This window comes from Abramis brama, assembly GCF_963993115.1.
Source record: "Abramis brama genome assembly, chromosome: 1".
NCBI lineage: Eukaryota > Metazoa > Chordata > Actinopteri > Cypriniformes > Leuciscidae > Abramis > Abramis brama.
The window spans coordinates 18792744-18814283 of NC_139963.1; the positions used below are offsets into that span (position 1 = coordinate 18792744).

General features: G+C 37.8%; 3 protein-coding genes across 4 annotated transcripts in view; 1 reads left to right on the forward strand and 2 right to left on the reverse strand.

Moving 5' to 3' along the window:
* The window catches only part of atp5pd (ATP synthase peripheral stalk subunit d), a 20119-nt gene extending 18205 nt beyond the window's left edge, over positions 1–1914 (reverse strand). For both annotated transcript variants that reach the window (XM_084116713.1, XM_084116712.1), the window contains exon 1: positions 1501–1914. The gene's annotated coding sequence lies outside the window, so the exon portion shown is untranslated. The remainder of the gene's footprint in view (positions 1–1500) is intronic.
* On the reverse strand, positions 1103–15390 carry ndel1b (nudE neurodevelopment protein 1-like 1b). Its single transcript, XM_084116359.1, has 9 exons — positions 15245–15390; positions 10941–11035; positions 8337–8490; positions 5311–5459; positions 4982–5118; positions 3842–4018; positions 3472–3563; positions 3206–3348; positions 1103–2400 (listed from the first exon to the last, which is right to left on the reverse strand). The coding sequence occupies exons 2-9, from the start codon at positions 11024–11026 to the stop codon at positions 2310–2312; spliced, it is 1029 nt and encodes a 342-aa protein (XP_083972485.1). The 5' UTR covers positions 11027–11035; positions 15245–15390; the 3' UTR covers positions 1103–2309.
* Positions 15236–21367, forward strand: LOC311084502 (RING finger protein 222). Its single transcript, XM_084116589.1, has 3 exons — positions 15236–15359; positions 17896–19388; positions 19438–21367. Exons 1-2 carry the CDS (start codon positions 15322–15324, stop codon positions 18560–18562), a joined length of 705 nt encoding a protein of 234 aa, XP_083972715.1. The 5' UTR covers positions 15236–15321; the 3' UTR covers positions 18563–19388; positions 19438–21367.
* The last annotated feature ends 173 nt before the right edge of the window (positions 21368–21540 follow it).

Below are 21540 nucleotides of genomic sequence, written 5' to 3' on the forward strand. Positions count from 1 at the left end.
GTAAGAGTTAACTAGAGCTCAGTGCTGTCTATATTGACCTTTATCTATGTTTGGCTGCTTGTGCAGGTTTTCGAACTGATTTCAAATAAATGATAGGGGTTTTCCAAAGCAGAGCAAACTTCTCTGTGCAGATAATGTCTCTAAGAACCACAAGAGGGCAGTCATGTTGTGACTTGTGCAAGATAAACTCTCAGGCCATATACTGAATCATTCAAAAGCGCATACCAACTAACCTTTAATACGTGCTTGTATAATTTTTACATTAGAGGTGCAAAAGTTCTGATAGGATTAATCTTTGTTTTAATTTTTACCTCACAAAACAGCTGTTTTAACAGTGGTGTGTAGGAGACTTTTATATCCACTATAAAACTTCCTCTCTTCAGATGAACACAAAGGGACTCAATCATGAAACACGAGCAGAATGAATTTGTGGAAACCATTTATAAAGCCTTTGTGACAAATTTTCAGATTTATGAAAGTGGATTCAACGAATTAATTTGCCCATATTGGTAATATTTGGTAAGATATTAAGGTAAGGTTAAATTCACACATAAATCACTAGATTTTAAGCTATCTGGTCAAATGAGGTAGACAAAGACATAGTCCACTAACATTAAACCATGCGGCCATTTTAATTGATTAGATGAGATAACCTATAAATCTGAGTACATCAGGTTTATCAAATTTAAGTTCTTTACAGTACAGGTTGTGTCCACCCTGTTACCTTTCCACCCTTTTCCAACAATTAACTAATCTAAATAAAATGTTGACATCCTTCCATGAAGTGTCCTTCCTTACAGAGCTCAAGAAATGGTTTAATGTCTGTTAATAGGCCACTCCTTTAAAATGTCAACCCTTTTACCATGATTATACAGTAAACGAAAAGTGGATTTTTGTGAAGTATCTACATTAAATCCTATAGTAAGCGTCTTATAGTTTCAGCTTGGGTACTATAGGTCAAACTATAGATTAGTAAACCATTTCTGAAGGCAAAAGTACACCATATTGCATAACATTGATGACTTGATCACACTTGTAAAATTTCATGAATTTCCCAGACTCCTGTTTACTGTATGATTATTAAAGAAACCTTAACTCAACACTCATTGTATCCCTTTATTTATTTGCGCATATTAGACAACCAATTTTACATTTTGATATATGCTTTTAAACAAATGCACAGTATGTAAAATTCAATCCTTGTGTCAAAACATGCCATAACGTTTCTGAAATAAATTAAACAGCAAATCAGCCCAATTTTAGTATCTACAGGCTTTACTGGGCAACGCTGCTAAGTTTACAAATCTATATACATGAAATATAACAAGACAAAAGTGCGTGTGAAATCAAAAAACTCAAAGGAGTAAATAAACACTAACAAGTGCTCCTATACTTGAAGTTGAAGCTTTGCATAAATTAACTGAACTTAAACACTGTGACAAACAGAAGTTGGCTTCCGTTCCATGAGTGAAATAAATAAACAGTGAATATCAAACTCACCAGCAGATCCAGAGGCACATGGGATAGAAATGAGGTTCGTACAACCACTGACAAAGTTCTGTGACGACGGTCACATTGCACAGAGACTGAGTTACAGTCAAAGCAGTTTGTGTGTCAATACAGGGTGATGATGACCATGAGATCTTACACAGTAAACACTTTATAACCGTGGAAGTACAGAGTGGCAAATATAGAAACATACATACGTTTTGAAGCCCTAAAAGAGAGGTTGCATTACGCAGACTGGTGTCCAGCCAGCTGGGTTAATAATTCATTAAAGGGGCTTTTAAAGGTAGGTGAAGTGGTGTAACATGAAGGTTTTCTTGCATTCATTCTAGTTAAACGCATCTGCTGACCTCCACATTAAGACCCTTTACTGAACATGTAAATCAAGGCTGAGGGGACGTTCATATCTCACACATGCCCCAAACACTCACACAGTGACGTTCACCTCAAAGAAAATCTTTTTCCATTTTCATTCTTTTTAATCGTTTTTATATTTGCTAAACATCTTTTAAATTGTGCGGCTCACTAAAAACACTCACGCTGAAGCTGCGGTCCGACTCGGACCCTTGTCGTTTTGCTGGCTTTAAGTGAGACCTCGTGAGAACAAGAGATCCACGCGGGACGCTCACAGGAACACCCCCCCCCTTCCCGCGCCTGACATGTATCTGTCAGACGCGCTCGAGGCACGTCATCTCAGTCTCTCTTACGCACACACTCACACATTCTCTCTCTCTCTCTCTTTCTCTCGAGTGTCCTCTCCATTTCCACAATGTGTCCGAGCTTGTGTGGAGGTGGGACGTCTGTCACACGCTGAGAGGGAGCATGCCGGGAGGAGACACGGCTCGTGGGGAAGCCATGGCGGTCAGGGCACCAGGGTCCAGTCCATTTATAGTCCTGTGAACAACAGCCATGAGCAAAACATCAATAAACACAAAATACCATTATTTCACCAATAATACTTTCACTAACAGAGGGGGCTGCAAGCTACGCGCTACTTTAGCCATGACACACTTAACCTGGACGTGATCAGAGGACACCATTATCGGTTTAATGGTAGTTTGTAGTATGCAAAATGGACATAAGGTTTTCTGGTTTCATGGTAGTCACACACTATTAATGTCAAACTAAATTAATACTGTTTATTTTGTACTACATACCATGGTTCCACACACACACACACACACGGGTGAAAGCATACCGCAAAATGAATAACTAAACAATAAAAATAATCAACTAAATTACACTTGCAACAACTACATTTGCAGAAAGCATATACATAAAAGCAAAATAATAACCCTAATTATAGAAAAGATCCATTTTCAAAAGCACAAACATAACATTTGTAGAGTTAAAAAAGCTAAATTACTGTATACAGTATATTATTTACGGTCTGTGAAAATGAAAACATTAAGTACAATTTAAAAAATATATTTTTAAACAAACATCATAATTATAAATTATTAGAATAATAAATGAAACCCACAACAATTAAAAAGCAAAATTTACAAAAGTGTGTTGTCCCCGTATTTGTAGTTCATATATAATAAGTGAGATTTCAATGATATTTTGACCACTGAACTAGGAAATGTCCCTGGTTTACATTTCAGAAATCTGGTTACCTTAATTTAGACATTCCTTGGAGAATAAGAATTAAAAAAAAACCTACTACTACTATGGCAACAGCAATACAAACACTTACGTCTTGTCAAAATACGTAGTGTGGAGTGAATGAGAGAACTTGGTTGCGTTGCTGTTGAGGTTTCCATTTCCTGTGGCGTAACTTTTCCGTGCCGCCTGGTCCTTGGCAAAGTTCCTACAGGCTGCTAGTTTAGACTCAAGAGCCTGCACAGAAACAGACATCCCATGTTTTCCCATCAGTATTTGTATCTCATTTTATTTTGAATCTGTTTGGATATAGGGATCACACAAAAATCTTAGTAAGGATTGAAAGCATTCAGGAATTACCCCGACTTTCCGCAGGAGGTCACCAACGATGTTAAGGGCTGAGATGCGTGCGGATGGTGTGAGGGGAGAGTTTCCATAGCCATTGGTCAACCCTTTGGAGAAAAAACATAAAATAAAGGTAACATGAATGTTACTGCTGTCAGTCAGACTGTTAAAAGAGTTTGCTAAAATAACATGAATATTAATGGATAATACAATGTTGATATCATTCACATAAAATTTTACAAATAAAAAACAAAGAAAATGTTTCTATTTTACAGTATCCACTGGAAAAACTAGGTAGATTTTTTGAACGGATGCAAAGGAAACCACCTCTACTGTTCATCGGCTAAGAAGTGAGAGTTATTGGTTGATACTAATAAACACCAACCTTTGGAAGCAATGAAAGGGTGGTCCATGGTCTTATTCCCCACAGGTGTGGCCGGGAGGGACAGGGACGCTTGCACGGCAGAGTCTGTCTTATCAATGTCTAGGGTGGGAGAGCTGGGGGCCGACATCCTGACAACATCTGAAGTCCTCTCTCGTACAGCCAACTCTTGCCGCAAGTCTACGTGAACATGCACATTTTGCACTGATAAACCAGAACAAACTGAAATGGAATGTTTTGTTCAATTCTTCAACTTGACAGTATCTGCAAACATATTGATCACCACAGAAAAACATGTTTGTTTGATAAGTCGGCATTACAAATACCTGTCCGTGGAGATTTTGGTTTCGATTTCTGCCCAGAATACCTTGACTTCTATTGTAAGTTTACATGGTACACTCCTACAATACAATCCATTCCCAATTGACAAAATCAAGTCCTGTCCTACGTGTTTCTTCCTCATTTGATAAATTGCAATTGGGAAGAAAACTTGGTCGTAATTTCCGCTTAATCTCCTTGAAAAGCTGAGCAGTGAGTCAGTTTGTGTCAGCTACACGCCTTTAATTGCAGTGTTGCAATGAGGTGTGTCCTGTAGCAGGGCTTGACATTAACACCCACAAACCTGCCAAATGCGGGTGGATTTCAGCAGTGGTGTGTAACGCAGTCACTCCTACTAGACAATTTGGCGGCTCGAATTTTGGCGTGGGAATATTGTGCGTATTACACATAATTGTACTCATTCCCACTGATTTTGTGCTCAAAGTGTGCGCACAAAGCCGGCTCTCAGCACTAAATTGAGTTATTTTTCACTGCTTATTGCGCTTAAACAGTCAAATAAACACAGAATAATGACAAAATGGCGAGTATTCACATAAACAGTCAGTTATGTTTTAAGTGAACGTAAACAGTTGAGAAAGAAAACGCATGTGTAACAGTAAAATGGATCCGTGCGTCAGGTCTTAAAGTGATAGCAGCCAAATTATGAGATAATATTAAAAATATCTATATGGCAGTTTTTCCAATGGTATTGATGTCAAAATTGTGGCCAGTGAAAATGCTGAGTGGCTAGTAACTTTGGAAAACCACAAGCCACAGTGGCTGATGAGCAAAAAAGTGAATGTCAAGCCCTGTAGTAAAGTTTACCTCTAGCTTCATCCTTCAGCCTCTGCACTGAGACCAGGAGTGACTCCTTCTCGTCCAGTTCGCTCTCCAGGAATGCGTTCCGCTCTATCGCCTGGTTTAGCCTCTGTTCAAAGTCCTCCAGAGATGTGATGGTGGCCCTGCACAAATCCAGACCGTCATTGTAAATATATCTTTAGCACAACACTCGCTCCATGTAGTTTGGTCAGGGTTTGTTGGACATTAGTGCCGTGTAAGCTAGTCTTGTCCCATATCTAAACGGTCTATACAAAAGTAGTCTAGCAAATCAGAGCAAAGTTAGTTTAGAAAGACAAAACAATGTTGTCGTGTACCTCTTGGCTCTCTCGAGGTCGTCGTTGGCCTGCTCCAGCTCTCTGACATATTTGTGCAGCTGTTCCTTGATGCCACGCGTCTGGACCAGGTCGTCCTCCAGCATGGAGATCTGCTTATAGCTCTGGGCGTACTGCTGCTCCAGTTTATCCTGCAGTCAGGGACACAGGGGAGACAAAGTCTGAGACACCAACCCTCATAAACTATCTGAACTTTGACAATGGCTGGTGAGAAAACATATCAGCTATAAATACTAACAAAGAATTCCCCTTAAGACAGGACTACTTTTCCTTTCGTGTTCTTGTATCAAACATTTCAAAATTAAGAGGCAAAACCATATCAAGAGCACATGACACATCCAGACATTCCCACCTCAACTACAGAGAGCAAAGTCCTATCCGGATCAGAGATCCGTTCAATAACTGTAGCTCAAACATTGATTTGGAAACTTGCTTATGACATTGGATTTATTTTTTATTGCAGTGGCAAAATGGTGAAAAGTCGGCCTCAGTTTCTTAAAGAGAAAACAATATTTGTTTTACTTGCTTTTGTCTTAATATTTGGTCAACTGTCCCTTAAATGAGGAATCGCAGTGCACATGGCAACCTTCCCGACTTCTCCTGTAGGTAACCTACTTTATCCACCCCATTTCTTTTAGTCTAAATAAGCATATTGTTTTGGACCATGGTAAAATAATGAGTGTCCTATATTTTCCCAAATGAATGCAAGGACAGTGGGCAAAGGCTAGTTCTATGTTTTGGAGCATGTGATCAGTTAATGATCGTGCTTTCTGGGACATCACAAGCAATCCGTTTAAATGTTATTTGGGTAAGTAGACCTTGCCCAAATATAAGCAAGCTGTACAAATCAAGTGTCTAGCTAAACTCAAGCCATTATCAGGATATTTCTGTCAGGGTCTTAGAGGAACAACTGTGCTACAAGTGAACTTTTGTGCTGAGCCATTAGTCTTCCTCTTCATCCGGACACCCAATTACAGCGCACTTGGGATTAACAGAGACCCTCGACAGCTCTCACACTGGGCTCTGCTGCATCACAGCACTGTGGGATGTTCTTGACTGAGCACATGGGCTAATCTTTTAGAGATAAAACTGCAGATTAAAGGTGTGTGGAGATATCTCCGTCATTAGGTGCTTTTGTATCCATTGAAGGGCCAAACTGTACACTTTTGTTGCATTTGATTTCCCCAAAGTCCACCTGCTACATACTCTTCATGCTCTCAAAAACATCATTAGGTTACTAGTACCTACATTTGTATTTATTTTTTGCAATTCCCATTCTTCTCAGGCTAGGTTTACACATCTGGATACAATTGAAAACAGGGTTTTCATTTAAAAACGCTCTCCGTCCACACTAGCGCATCTCATTCATACTGAAACTTCTTACATCCATGTACTGCGCATGAGTAAAACATAATACGCTTTGACGTGTCATTTCTGTCAGGCGTTTATTTACTTTCTGCCTCTTTGATGTGTTGCAGCAAATTCGAGGACAGGCACAAGTTTTTTAAATGGAGGGACAATGAGGTGGAGTTGCTGTGGGTAAGAAAAAGTTGACATTAATCTTTAACAATGCTATCAAAATGGAGAGCAGCCAAAATAACTGTGGTACAACGTTGTCCGCCTTCTTGCTTTAGGATGAATGATTCATATGACTAAAAATGCATCATTGTTTTCGAAAGCCTCCATTTTCAGTCCACACTACAATGTGAAAGCAGCGTTTTCAAATTTTAGGCAGAGAGAAAAAGATGTGTTTTCCAACAAAACGTATTAGTGGGGACAAGGCCTCAATAGTGATTATCACTAGTTTACTGAATATTGCTTACAGTATTGGAATAAAAATATCAAAATTCTAAAATATAACTGCATAACTGAAATACACACAAATACTACCATTATGTGCATACAGTACTGGAATATTAGAATGATTTCTGAAGGATCATGTGACACTGAAGAGTAATGATGCTGACAATTCAGCTTTGCATCAGAAATAAATTATATTTTAAAGTTCAAAACCATTATTATAAATTGTAATATTTCATAATATTACCGGGTTTTTTTCTGTATTTTTGATCAAATAAATGCAGGCTTAATGAGCATTAGAGACTTCTTTCAGAAACATTAAAAATATAATTTTTTCCAAACTTTTGAACGGTACTGTATATACATTACAATTTAAATAAATTATTTTTGGCAGTACTATAATGAGAATTTGGCTGGTAAATGACAATTTATTAAATATATTACATTATAAATTAATTTACCATAATAATTCAGACAATAAATATAACAAACCAAAATATCAATAGTTTGGGGTTGGTAAGACCTAATGTTTTGAGAAAAAAGTATCTTATGCGCACCAAGGCTGCATTTATTTAATAAAAAATACAGAAATATAATAATGTAATATATGTTAAAATGCATTTTATTCCTGTGATCAAAACCCCATTTCTGTCCTGTGATTTTCAGCATCATTACTCCAGTCTTCAGTGTCACATGATCCTTCAGAAATCATTCTAATGATGATTTGATGCTCAAGTAACTTTTCTTATCATAATCAATGCTGTTTTTCTGCTTCATAATTTTGTGCAAATATTTTTCAGGATTCTTTGATGAAAAGAAAGTTCAAAAGAACAGCATTTATTTGAAACAGAAATATTTTATAACATCATAAATGTGTCACTTTTGATCAATATAATTCGTCCTTGCTGAATAAAAGCAATTTCTTTAAAGAACAAATATTGATCCCAAACCTTTGAATGCTAGTGTATATTTTAAAAATGTATCCCAAATAGGCTTCATTTTAAGGAAAATATAATTTACTATTTCTTTCTTTATGCATGTATTGGAATGAAATATGTCCTAGACATGCTAGACAGGTTTTATGAGATTCTCTCCAATAATGTGATGATTTCTGAAAAACCCATTTCCACAGCTTGGTTTCCGCAAATGGCCTGCCTGGATTTTTTGTGTCCTTTCAAAAGAGCAAGGAAATTCCTGCTCTCGTCTACCTTGAGTGTGTCCACCTCGCTCTTCAGCCGCTGGTTCTCGGACTGCAGGTCTCGGATACGGTGTTCAGCCTGACCCAGCTGTGCTTCCAGCTCGGCCTCCAGCTCCCGACTGCCTTCCTGAAACTCCTGCAGCTCCTCCTGAGCGTCATGACAACTGCAGATACGCAAACATATAAAACAATCACACGTCACCAGCCATCTGGAACAGTGGCGGCACATTCATCACATTAACTATGCAATGCAAATTGACACCCAGACTGCAACAAAGAGCTGACACGCTACAAGCATTTAGGCCTTGACAGCTGGTGCTAAAGCAGATAATGAATTACGGTCACTCAGGACTGTGGCCATTCAGACTGGAGGTCCTAAAAGTGGTCCAAAGGTGACACCCAGTTAAGTCCACGACACCGTGTAACCTAACACATATCAAAAAGAAGAATTCAGCAGTTCCTGTTGTTTGATAGTGAGTCGGAGCATTTCATGACCAGAAATGATGCGGTTGTTGAAAATATCTACTTCATGCATCTGCACAGCCAAATGTTCACTTCGAACCCTTGAAGGTCAGGGGTCAGGGGTCAGAGACTGGCTGGAGATGAATAGTGCGGTCTGGTGGCAGGAAATGAGCTAAGCAGAGTGAATGCAGGGTCCTGGTTGTTTTTAGACTGCGTTTCCGAAGCCATGTGGTGCTGTTTGACATGACACATCCCTTTAACCCTGGTCACTTCCCTCAGGCCTCCTTGTGTAATGTGCAGGGAACCTTAAATCTGTCACCTCCTCCCTCCTTCCCCAAAATACCAGACACGTGCGGCCCGCCTCCTCGGCACAAAACACTCACTCCACAACAGGAAGCTGCTCAAATGCACAGTCAGTCCATGTTGAAGGTATTACTCACTACTGTTCAAAAGTTTGAGGGTCAGTAAGTTTAAAAAAAATAAAATTAATATTTTTTTATCAGCATTGATACATTAAACTGATCAAACGTGACGGTAAAGACATTTATAATGTTACAAAAGATTTCTATTTAAAATAAATTTAAAAAAAATCTTACCGACCCCAAAGGCACATATAAACCAAGTTAATGAGTAGTGTTTTCTCACCAATCATGATGTCAGGGTGTTGTGGGTGGTTGGGTGTTTGCTTGCGTCTTTTAAGGCTTGATGTTCTGTCAAGTGAGTTAAAAGGCAGACTCATTTGTGTGGCTATTTCCAGGAAAGCATGTTTTGCTCCTTCCTCACCAGGAAATTCCTGGGATTTGAGAACTTCCTGTGCTCCACCAAGGCTCCGAGACAGTAAAACCACAGCCCAGGAGGAGCATGTGCACGTGTTGAAACTGTGTAGGAGTTCAGAGCGAAACAGAGAGAGACCACCAGCAGACTCACGGTCAGCATTAGTGCCAGCACCAACTGCCGGCCAGCTCAGTTTTAGATCAGAGACACTCTTTCGGTCAAGTCAAGAACACGTTCTGAGCTAAACAACACCTAAACAATAAAATTGTCAATAAAATGTCTCAGTGAATGATTGATGTTGTATTTAAGTTTATTGCCATATCAGCGTCACAGGCTATTGAATAACAAACTACATTTAAAAATTATAATAAAGTACTTTCCATGTGCTTTAGTATGCAAGTCAACACACCAAAATAAGTGCACTTAAAAACACAAAAAGAGTATTAAAACAATTATTTAAGATCTACTACAAGGCAAAACTAAGTTTAACATCATTTTTTAAAAGAGTACTTAAGAAACACTGAAAGAAAATGGAATATCTTCAAGTACATTTACAGCTAATTCAAACTGCACCAACATAGATCGACCAACGGCAACAGGTACATTCGTCAGGTTTTGTCGGATCAGTGCGTTACCCCTGTTAGCGTTCGTTGGTGGCCGTTTTAGCCGAGTGAACGTTAAATCGGCATTTGTTGGGTTGTAGAATGATATATGAAACAAACTAAAGTGTTCCGAGGAGTAGTCTAAGATAGGCTCGCTGGCAAATCACATAATTGCATTGAGTGCATTTTGGGCCTGAAACTACATGCATTTCCCACCACTATTGTTCTTGTGAGAACTAGGACATACTATTTAATTGATCACATCAACCAGTTTCTTCACTTCAAGCACTGTGAAAGGAAATCAAGCTTGTTGACTATAACGAAACCAAGAGCTCAACATCATATTTCAAGCATTACATGTTTTACAAATGACATTGTGAGATGCCCAACACAATAACTGGAACTGTGGAGCATTTCCACAGTGTTTCAGTGCATCTCTTTTGTCAGGAGCAGTGAAAGGCTCTGTGTGTTGTGGCATCTTCTCTGTTTTTCCATGACAAAGTGCTATAGTCATATTTACAACCATTCACCACCTGCAGGGCTTGTGATTGTAGGTATGACTATGAACACAGAGACAATCATTACTGCCTCAGCCAGCCAAAGTTTAACTAAAATAATGTGGCCATACATTATTTTATTTTTTTTTAAATCCAGATTGCTTGTTAGAACATAAACAGCGGACTCCCCATGGCTTTTATGTGAAGGTAAACTGCACAGTTGTAAAAAAGCTCAGCTAGTTGCTACATAAAGGCTAGTAGTTAATGACTTCAGCTTACCTCTTCTTGTATTTGAGAGACAAGCATTTCCAGTAATCGATTTCCTCATCTTTTGAGGAGAATTTTGGCATCATCTCTGTGTCCATGGTAGAGACCTGTAGAAGCAGAGGGGAATTAGAGCAGTCCTGAGAGACACACTGAGTCTGTTCATTTGCACCTCCAACTGCAGTTTTGTCCTGGTACAACCCCACAAACAGATCCCAAGGTGTGTGTCCTCATCTGACACAAGGCCAATACATTTTTTTGTTCACTTAGCTCTTTGTTTGTAAGCTCACAGTTTTTCAGGTTGCAGCCTTCGACATTTTAGATTTTTACACCAGACTAATTTAATTTCAATCCTATATCGAAAGAGAATTAAGGGATGGTTGACCCAAAAAATGAAAATTATGTCATTCACTCAACCCACAAGACTCTCGTTCCTCTTCGAAACACAAACATAAAGACATTAATAATGAAACCAGGGAGATTTATCTCTCACCATTGAAAATACATATGCAACCAAAACTTACTTTTTAAAAAAAAAAAAAGTTTAAAAGTAGGCTATATAATCTACATGAACTGGGCAGTTTACTCAAAGTCTTTAGAAGAGACAATTGCTGAAGTGATATAATTTAAATTGCATCTCTGGATTACGATTACTTTCGCGATGTCTTTTCAAAGCCTCAAAGTTTTGGTTGCAGGACTTTCAATGGTGGGACAAATGTCTCAGTTTTGTTAACTGGTCATAGTTTGGTGACCAGCAAGGACATTCTGTCTAAGGTCTCCTATTGTGCTCCACAGAAGAAAGTAATAGAGGTTTAGAATGAAATGGAGGTGGGAAAAAGACAACATTTTCAGTTTGGCATGAAATAAGCCTTCACATAGATCACATGTGAAACCATTTATCACAGTAGGACAAGAGAGCAGTCCTTCCCTGCTTAAAAGCTTGCTCAAATTAAGATAAATGTTTACAGATATTGCCCTTTTTAAAACATTAAGCACACTTGGACGTTTATGTGCATCTAGAAGTCACGTGTGACTAAAACAACGTCTCATTAACATTCTTCATCCTTGTCTTGTTTTGGGAAATCATTTGTTTAGCAAGCACAGAGATCCAGTGTTTTTCAGAAACTTTGACTCAATTAATTCCTATCGTAGGTCATTTAGTGCGCAATCGCTCATTAGATCTGACACGATGAAGAGCAGTGAGCCGAAGACATCAGTTTCGCTCAGCACAGGGCCTCTAAACTAGTAGCAGATGAAGCTGTTCTGCTACTAAAACAGTCCCAAATATTCCACACATCTCTGAATTCTCCGGATTCTTCTCCGGATTCTCAGCGATGTCACATGATGCGACCCAGCGCTTTCCCACACCTTCTACATTCCTGTTGCAAATGACTAGGCATACAATTGGGCACATTTAAATAGTAAGTGGAACTATCGCACCCTCATTATTGTAAATATGGAAGAACAACAAGCAAACTAACATCAGGTTTCAAACTTCTGACTTAAGATTTCAATGATCACACTTGAAGTCGGCATGAAACAGAAGCTGCGATAGTCTTTTCTTGCCTATTCTTGTGACGTATATCCGAGTGAAACAGCTTCTCGAACTAGAACAAATTTAGTACAGGACTTGATTTTGTCCATCAGTAGCCTAATTGATTGGATGGTTGTGGTTTTCTATTGGTGGATGTCATGTGAGTGACAGGTTGATCCCGCCCTCACGCCAGTAAACACGTCATCAGAGAAGAGATGAGATGTCGCAGCAAAAGGGAAGGAAAGTTATTTTGATTAAAGATTATGGATTAATTGTTTATAATAATGCAATATTTAGACATCGGACGATTTTACCGATAAAGATTATCATGTTTGATTCATCAACCGATAGTTTTTAAAATGAACACTGACTGAAAACAAACATAACACATAAAATAGTACTGAACTTTAAAATGTACTGTACTTTTTAATATAAAAAATATATATTAATTATAGCCTACCTTGATCATTCGTTAGTTGATTGTTAGTGCATTAAGTAATGTTAAGAGATACAACTTTAAAAAGTAAAAATGTATTGGTTAATGATGAAATTAACAATGAACAATACTTTTATTAGCCTTAGTTAATGTCAACTTACAAATGGACACTTATTGTAAAGTGTTACAATCATATAAATCCAAACAGTCATGCTTAAAGATGGCCATCTTTAAATATCTACACAAAGGCCACAGCATCGAAGTGTCCCACTCTTTGCCGAGCGCAGTTTCACGTGTCAAAACAAACACCACGAGGCGTCAGTGATAGTTTTGTATTTCACCTCTAGAGGTCGCTCTCGCACTATATAATGACAGCGCACCCTTCTCATTCGCTCCAGCAACGGATGCAACCAGGATAAACTATGGGTATGGGTATTTTTTTCGACAACCGGTTGTTCAAGCAATCGGTTATCGGTGCCGGTTAATCGGCAAAACGATCAATCGTCAACCTCTAGCAATATTCCACAGCAAAAGAATTGTCCATTTTGATTTCATGGTGACTTTGAGTATGAAGGTTTTTCCAATCCATTTATGTCTGTTCCAGCCCTGGATGTCACAATTTTAAAATTACTTTCTTTGAGGTTATGTCTAACTTTACGTTTAAAATGCTACACATCATTAACTTGAGAGTAGGTGGCTGTACAGAGTCAAATTATAAAAAAGGGCAAACTATAAATTGAATAAGTTATTTTACATGTGAAAACCGTTTCATGCTGAACACAGTTGTGTAGTAGTGTGCGTTGTTGGGTATGTTCTTTAGAGACTCAACAAATGGTGCCATTTATTGGTTGGATTCGATATTAAACAACAGATTGAGCAGAAAAGGACAAATAGCCTAGCCTATTCATTTTAAAAATAATCAGAAATGTCCCTCTAATTTAATGAAACAGCATGCTAAAGAAATCACACCTGTCCTGTACAGAACAATCAATCCATCAAACACAAAAACAGCAGTGTTTTTTTGTTAACTAGCCTATGTAGCAGAATTTGGCTCCAATGGGATTCACTCTCCTGAAGGCAGTCAAAGCTGATGTCATTACAATTGTTGTCATTTGTAATGTCTTAAGCCGCCACGCAGAGTTCCTCACCCCTCCCAAACTGACTCCTGACAGCGAGGCCATCTGTCCGGCCACAGAGCGCCTGTCCCGCACCCCAGGACAGTGGGATGGTTCCTGTCTAATGCAATGCTTTCCGCAACCTACACTCTGTGCCAGTGACTTACACACAGTCAGAGGACTACAGGATAGGCCAGAATTTTTTTTTTTTTCAAGGATGACATTATTCCCAAAATCACAATCCAGCACACCATATCCTGCTGAGTAATGCACTACAAACATGTGCCATATCCTAAATGATTTGGGGATGAAATCTGTTCTACCATTGAGTTATCTGAACTGCTTTCAAGTAGCGTCACCGTCAATATAGGCAACTTTATTTCTTCTTTTTTACCAATACTTAGTAGGCTATATTATTATTATTTTTTTGGTATGACAAGACTGAAATGACATTAGAAATCTAATCAAACCCAATGTCACAAACCTGTGAACACGAGAACAAAACATTTCTGCATTTAATATTTGTATATATGTGCAAGACATAACTTTAATAGCCTATTTATCATGAATGTTATACCGCAAGACAAACGACAACAGATGAAAGAACCTTATCATATAATCTAAACAGTAAATAATCCAAACACAATGTTCATGTATTTCTAACAAATATCTATGTGAAGATGTGCATGACTTGTCAAACAAATGCTAAATTTGTTTAGCTGAGGTTAAGACGTAAGACCAATGAGGACATATTACCAAATCAGAAGACGACCAGGGGTCAACACTCAATATAAAAACAATAATGAGCCCGAAAATTAATATTAAAACATTAGCACAAATAACGTTACTTGATTCGTTGAGAATCGAAAACCGCACGTGAATCATTTCGGTTGATGTTTCTCCCGGCAGGCCAGCGGATTTGACCAACGTTTATAAATAAAACCCAATACAGACTATTATATAGCATTTAAATCATTACTATCACAACTCAATAAGCTGTGGTTTAAATTCCTCACGATATTAATCGTTAAAGGCGTTTTGACTGTACGTCAGAAGAAACCGGCACTTGAAAAAAAAAAAAAAATCATGTTTCAACAACTGTTGGTCTTCAGTGGGCAGAGAATGACAGCTTAAGATAACAGTCTGATGAAATTATAAAGCCTTTCATTTCATTACCGCCCTTTGAGTGGGATTTATTATCATAAATGAAAGCATAAAGGTCAAGAAAGTGTACCTTCTCATGTCCTATTCCTGAGGTCTGCGAACAGGCTCGGCTTCGTCTCCCCTGAGCTCGAGCGTCGGCTGATACAAATGCCAACGCGACTCCTGATTTCCCTCTTCAACTTCCGGTAAGATGACGACACCGCGTCTTTGCGTCATTCTAACGTCAGTGAAACGCTCGCAAGCCGCGTTCTTGTGTTTATGAGGTACAGACTGTACACAGTAAATAGTAAAGGTCCTCTGAATCTGAAACTGACGCGATCAGCGCGTATGGGTGCTTTTAAAACGGGGAAAGATCAGAGATTCATGTTCCAGTTTACCATTGACCAAATCTCTTCTGTAAATCACACCACACGATGGCGCGTTAGGTCTTTACGTAAAGTTCATGTCTGCCTGGAAATAATAATTGGCTAATAATAATAATAATAAGTTAAATGAAAACATATTTTTGTCATTTCATCTGAAGATCAACATTTGTGAGATTTAGTCAGGCAAACTGATGTAATTTTGTGTCTCTGGAAAATAATGATCCATGGCATTGTATTATCAAAGTTTCTGTGTGTCTATTTGTAAATGAGGGATTTGTGGACACATCAATGTTTTTAGATTTGTGGAGTAAAAGTTTTTTTATTTTTTTATTTGGAAGTAAAAAGATCAAAAGTAGACCCTTGGGGTAAGATGAGCCACCACAGAAGGCCCGAGTGGCATGTTGTTACTAGTGTTATCATTTTTAAATGTAATATTTTTTGTAATTAATGGGGTTATTATTCTGTATTTACATGAATTAGATGTACTTTTCAGACATCTTTGCTTTTATTAAAACCTATAGGTTAGTTGAGTGAAATCATTCCATTTTTCATAGTGTTGCTATGGCATATCTTCAATTAAAATATGAGCACTTAATATTCATATGCCTGCATAAGTGATAGAATAATTTTACCTTTCAGATAAATCTCTTTTAATGAGATTCTGTTTTGTGTTGTCAGTTATTACATTATTCAACTAAATGGTCAAAATTAAATTTTAAATAGAATAGGTGATTTAGTATTTTACATTAATGACACTTTAAAACAAATACATACATTAATAAGAATTATATCAAAAGTCATTTTTTGGCTAACTTACCCCAGGACTAATATAAGATGGCCTCTTTGAAAAAAAAAGTACATTTTACAAATAAATGTCTCTATTTATTTCCTATAACACATTGGCTGATGCACCATCATCCTGCACAAACTAAACTAATATCTAAATATGTTACAATTTAAAAAGGTGGTATAATGCCTTTTTCACAAAATGTAAAATATGTCTCTGATGTCCCCAGAGTGTGTATGTGAAGTTTTAGCTCAAAATAACCCACATATATTTTTATATAACATGTTAAAGTTGTCACTTTTTGAGGGTGAGCAAAAACGCACCGTTTTTGTGTCTGTCCCTTTAAATGCAAATGAGCTGCTGCTCCCCGGCACAGAGGGCGGAGCTTCAAGAGCTTGTGTCCTTTTACCTCACACAGACACGCACTGAACATTTCAAAAACTTTTAGCCTTTTATGTTCAAACCGAAGTCAGAATGATGGAGAGACTCAAGAAGAAGTGACAACATGTAGACAACATTTCTGAATGGTTAGTTGGTGAATTTATGTAGCTTATGTGTATCTATCTTCTAGTCATTGATTAGCATATTCTGTCTTGATAATCTATAAATCGTGTTCAGGGGGCGGGGTTTATGTAAATTTTAGGGTTAGTGATGTCACTAACCCGGAGGACTGTCGTGCAGTCCCTACCAGCCGTTTGTTGTAGTCCTTAAAAAGCGATTTCTTTAAAAGAAAATATCTCTCTTTGCTTTGAACTTTGAGCATTGTAACTTTGCAGATGTTGTTTATACTCAAACAGCAAGCTTACACACTAACTAAAGTTATAAAAGTGAAATCATATTCAACCACCCCTTTAAAAGTAAATGCACATTGTTCTTAAGGGGGGATCTTCCTCCATGTTACCCTATGGAACAGTCTTTTTTTAATGAAATTATCTTAGTTTCCATTCAATTTAGTTGCAAACAGGCCTTGTGTTTTCGGCTATGCGTTTATTTATCCTTTTTTTTTTCCATTTCTTTATATAGACCTAAATGCTTCATACACTGTAAAAAGAATAGATAATTAATGTGCTTCAGATAACATAATATTTTGAGTTTAAATCTCCATCATATTAACTTTTTTTATTTTTTATTTCAATGAACTCAAAATTGACTTACTTTTTTAAGTTAAACCAACAATAATTGTTACAGTGATAAATAATAATAATAATAAATATTGTTATTAGGCAATTGAAAATATTACATAAAATAAGGGAATTATTCCATGTGTTTTTAAACTTTAATTTCTCTCTATAAATGTTTTCATATAATATTATTATCATCATTGTTGTTGTTGTTGAAAATACTACATAAAATAACAAAAGTAGCCAAAAGGCACAAGTACTCGGCTATATAGCCTACTAAAAAAACAGCATAACTGGTCTATTTGGAGCTATTTCCAGTTTCTTTAACAACAGATCTAGTTTTTCAACATTCTTCGCGTGGCGATGTCTGTCGTCACGGGTGTCAGCATGTTATCTTATGGGAGTATCGGTTACCTGTGTCAGTGTGTGTGTGTGTGTGTTTCCGAAGGCTGACGCTGTTCACCTCGTCCAGCATCTCGAGGCGATCCAGCTGGACTTATCGAAAGCGGAGAGTCATCATGGATGAGGAGGCTCAGGAAGACAGCGAGTGTCCGGTGTGTTACGAGAGTCTCACGGACAGCGCCAGGACGCTCAGCTGCGGGCATCACTTCTGCCATGACTGCTTAGTGCGAACCCTGGTGAACACCATCCAGAACGGCTCCATTAAACGGGATGCTATCATCTGTCCTGTCTGCAGACACCTGACATTCATCACAAAGCACCACAGATTAACATTTTCCCCGGCTGAGGGCAAAAGGATCGGAAGGACACTGGAAGTGCCACCCGTCCCCACTCCTGTGTTCCCAAGGAATTCTGTTCCCAGGTCTCACAGTGGCTGTATCGGCAGGTGTCTAGGGAGGATTTCATGTAGACTATGTAGACGAAGACTCGTCTGTCCTAAAGACGCTTCAGAGGTGTTCATCATTAGTGAGTTGGGTCGACCCATGACAGAAGGGGATGTTATTGACATTGGGACAGCTTCAGGCTTGCAGAGGGACTACGGCAGTAATGGACAGAGACTTTGCACCATCTCCTGTTGCCTTCTGATCTTAATGATCACTTTCACCTTATTGGCACTGGTGGCTGCCACACTTCCATGGGTTCTACTGGCATAAAGGCTCCAGAACTGCTACCTCGCGTACGATCAAATGCTTTAAGAATAGTATATATTATTATTAAGCCACGCTTTCTGAAAAAGAGATGCATTGACTGGTTTCACTCAGTCACAATGAATGTTTTATGAAGAACAGACGGTTAATCTGAGATCATTTCCAAGGCTTGTTCTGACATGTCTTGGAGGGAGGCATTCCGGAGAAGGTTTCATTACAAAAACAAAGTCATTGTATATAGTGTTACTTAATGGATAAACAAGTATTTTGTTCTGGATCTGAATCTAAAGGTGTTAAGAAAGTTCTTGAGCTTGGCACGCTTCCCTTGAGCTACTGAGGGGACGGGAGACGTTTAAACCTTGAGAAGCAAAGATGAGCTTGTCGTCTGGTTGACATTTGATCTTGGAGAAAGAAAGACCGTGGGATTCAGTTGCAGCTATACCGTGGACACAGCAGGGTTGAGAATGGAGAAAAGGGAAGGGTGTGATGATGAGGCTTTACATTGAGATTTTCTCAACTGCTTGCAATGCCTGAAAGGAATGATACACACCCTCGCTTGTCCAGAAATTCTTGTAGCGCGGGTTAGCGCTTAGATCCAGCCATGACATGACTAATTCTTCACATTCTGCACAAGTTATCAGTCACTTCTTGATTGGAGGGTGTTTGTGTCACGTACCTGGGCAGCAATGCACACTTGAACCCTTAAAAGTCTTCATGTGTACATGTTCGTACAGTAGGTGTGTCTTCTCCCAGAGGACAAATTTTATTGTTCAGAAAGTTTCTTTCATGGTTCAGGTGACGTAATGGATTTCTCAGTTTTAAGCATCAATTTGTTTAGTGTTTCTCCTTTTTTTTCCCATTCATTTATCTCATAGGGAAAGCGTTATAAGCACTAAACCAAACCAATCAGAGTTTAATCACAACATTACAAAAGTTTATTTGAAGCAAAAAAAGTATTTGAAAGTCAAACAAAAAGACAAAGGTATACAAGACTTTGTACAGTAGTGGCCAAAAGTGATGTTTGTAATGACCCTACAAGTTCGATTAAAATGTGAGGAAAATATTTAATATTTTTAAATGTGAGGGGAGAACAAAACACTAAACTTAAGGTATTTATCTGACAAAATTATTTGGCAAAACAAAAGGGGGTAAATTACAGCTACAGGTTTTATTTGACTTTGCGAAAACAAATGCATAGAAAAACAAAGAAGCTCATAGGAAAAAGCATACATCGAAACATAGTCAGTTATTAATATCTGACAGTTCTCTTTTGCATGTTTTCATAATTTCTTTGTATGACAGCCTGGCCAAAAATTATATCCGCACAATTTTGCATGTTTCATTGCGTTATCACAAACAAAACAATTGACTCCAAGCACAACTACGCAAAAAATCTTTAACAAAAATTGTAATAATTTGAATAAAGGATGAAGATGTACATTTATTTCAAGGCCAGACATCACTTTTGACCACTTTACTGTACTTAACGATAATTGAGGGAAAGAACTATATCCCATGAAGCACTGCGAATGACATAATCTAATTAAAACCGATGGAGAATTATAAAAGTATTAATTTAAAGTTGTTGATTATATCTAGAAACAAATAAGTTTATTGCAAAATATGCATAAATATTCAAATTTTTCAGTATTTTGAGAGCATAGGGAGATCTACTCGATTTGCGACATTCGCAGTGCTTCATGGGAGTGGGCGGAGCTAACGTCATGTTGTTTCGACTCTCTGATTGGTGTAATTTTCAGTACAGCATCATGGGTAATGTAGTTTTTCACCACAAATTCCACTGTTAAACAATTATTTTATGAAGAAATATTCTTAAAATTCTAGATGAAATGTTCATCTAAACATTATTAAGATGAAATAATGCAGGCTGACGGCTGCAGCAGAAGCAAATCGTGTCGATTAACAACCTTGTCGCTCACAGTAAGGCTGTCTTTAAAGGTTTATAAGTTATCATTAAAAATAATTTTCCCTATGGAGAAAATTAATGGAGTTTTTACTTCCGGAACTCAATTGTTGCACTATATAGTCAACATTATTTGGAACTAGATGAGAAATGTTTGAGTTTCATATTGAGATAAACACCTGATTTGTCAAAGATATACGGCAGTTTCAGACATCAAGCTTTTCAATTATTTCCCTTACAATCCTATAAAGGCATGCATGCCTTATATAATGTCAGGACATTGTTATTACAGCAGTTTGAGGTTAACATCACTTCTTAAAACACACAAAAGCACTTACACCAGAAGTATTATTACAAATGTAGAGTTTAATATATATCTATGTATTTCTGACATTCTGATAAGGACTGCGGCAGGCTTCACAGTACAGACTGTGTTCTTCCACTGATATGCTAAGCTGAGGAGGGTGATTTACAGGCAGGTTTGTACATTAGTTCGGTAAGCAGAGCTGGAGAGGGCTGTACATTGTTGGAAAATGTGCACTGATCAACCTTTAAAGTTCACACATCCCTGCTTCATCACTGACTCCCTTTATTATCTGGTATCATTTTAATGAACACACACACGATTATCTAAAGGGAATAATTAAATGCATTCTCTGTTCTGCCACTCCAACTTGCTGGCTTTAACCGGATGATGTAAATGGGCAATATATCAACCAAAATGTTCAATACAGATGATTGAAGTGTATTGAGAAAGAGATCAGATCTTTAGTTCAGTTTGTCTACTTTATAAGATTTGTGGGTTCTTTGTCCATTCCGTTCTTTTTGAACATTTAATTGTATGCTGAAAATGTCACAGATAAATTAATAAATACATGTATCTGTATAAATTAATGTATCTATCTGTTCATTTTAAAATGGTCTTTTGAAAAGATTATTCGAATCATACATTTCCTTGTTTCAAGCAAGTAATGAGAGTCTGTTTGACCCTTTGCATGTTGATTTAACATATTTTGACTCGTATGATAATGCTTACAGTCCCTCAATAAGAATTTAACAC

What these genes read in the sequence shown, in the direction of transcription:
- ndel1b (XM_084116359.1), bottom strand. Translation starts at nt 11,026, where the DNA reads ATGGACACAGAGATGATGCCAAAATTCTCCTCAAAAGATGAGGAAATC. An exon ending in GCGAGGTGGACACACTCAAG is followed by an intron (nt 5,460 to 8,336) that starts GTAGACGAGAGC and finishes CCCTGACTGCAG; the next exon opens with GATAAACTGGAGCAGCAGTA. An exon ending in CCCTTTCATTGCTTCCAAAG is followed by an intron (nt 3,564 to 3,841) that starts GTTGGTGTTTAT and finishes TTTTCTCCAAAG; the next exon opens with GGTTGACCAATGGCTATGGA.
- LOC311084502 (XM_084116589.1), top strand. Translation starts at nt 15,322, where the DNA reads ATGCCAACGCGACTCCTGATTTCCCTCTTCAACTTCCG. An exon ending in ATTTCCCTCTTCAACTTCCG is followed by an intron (nt 15,360 to 17,895) that starts GTAAGATGACGA and finishes GTGTTTCCGAAG; the next exon opens with GCTGACGCTGTTCACCTCGT.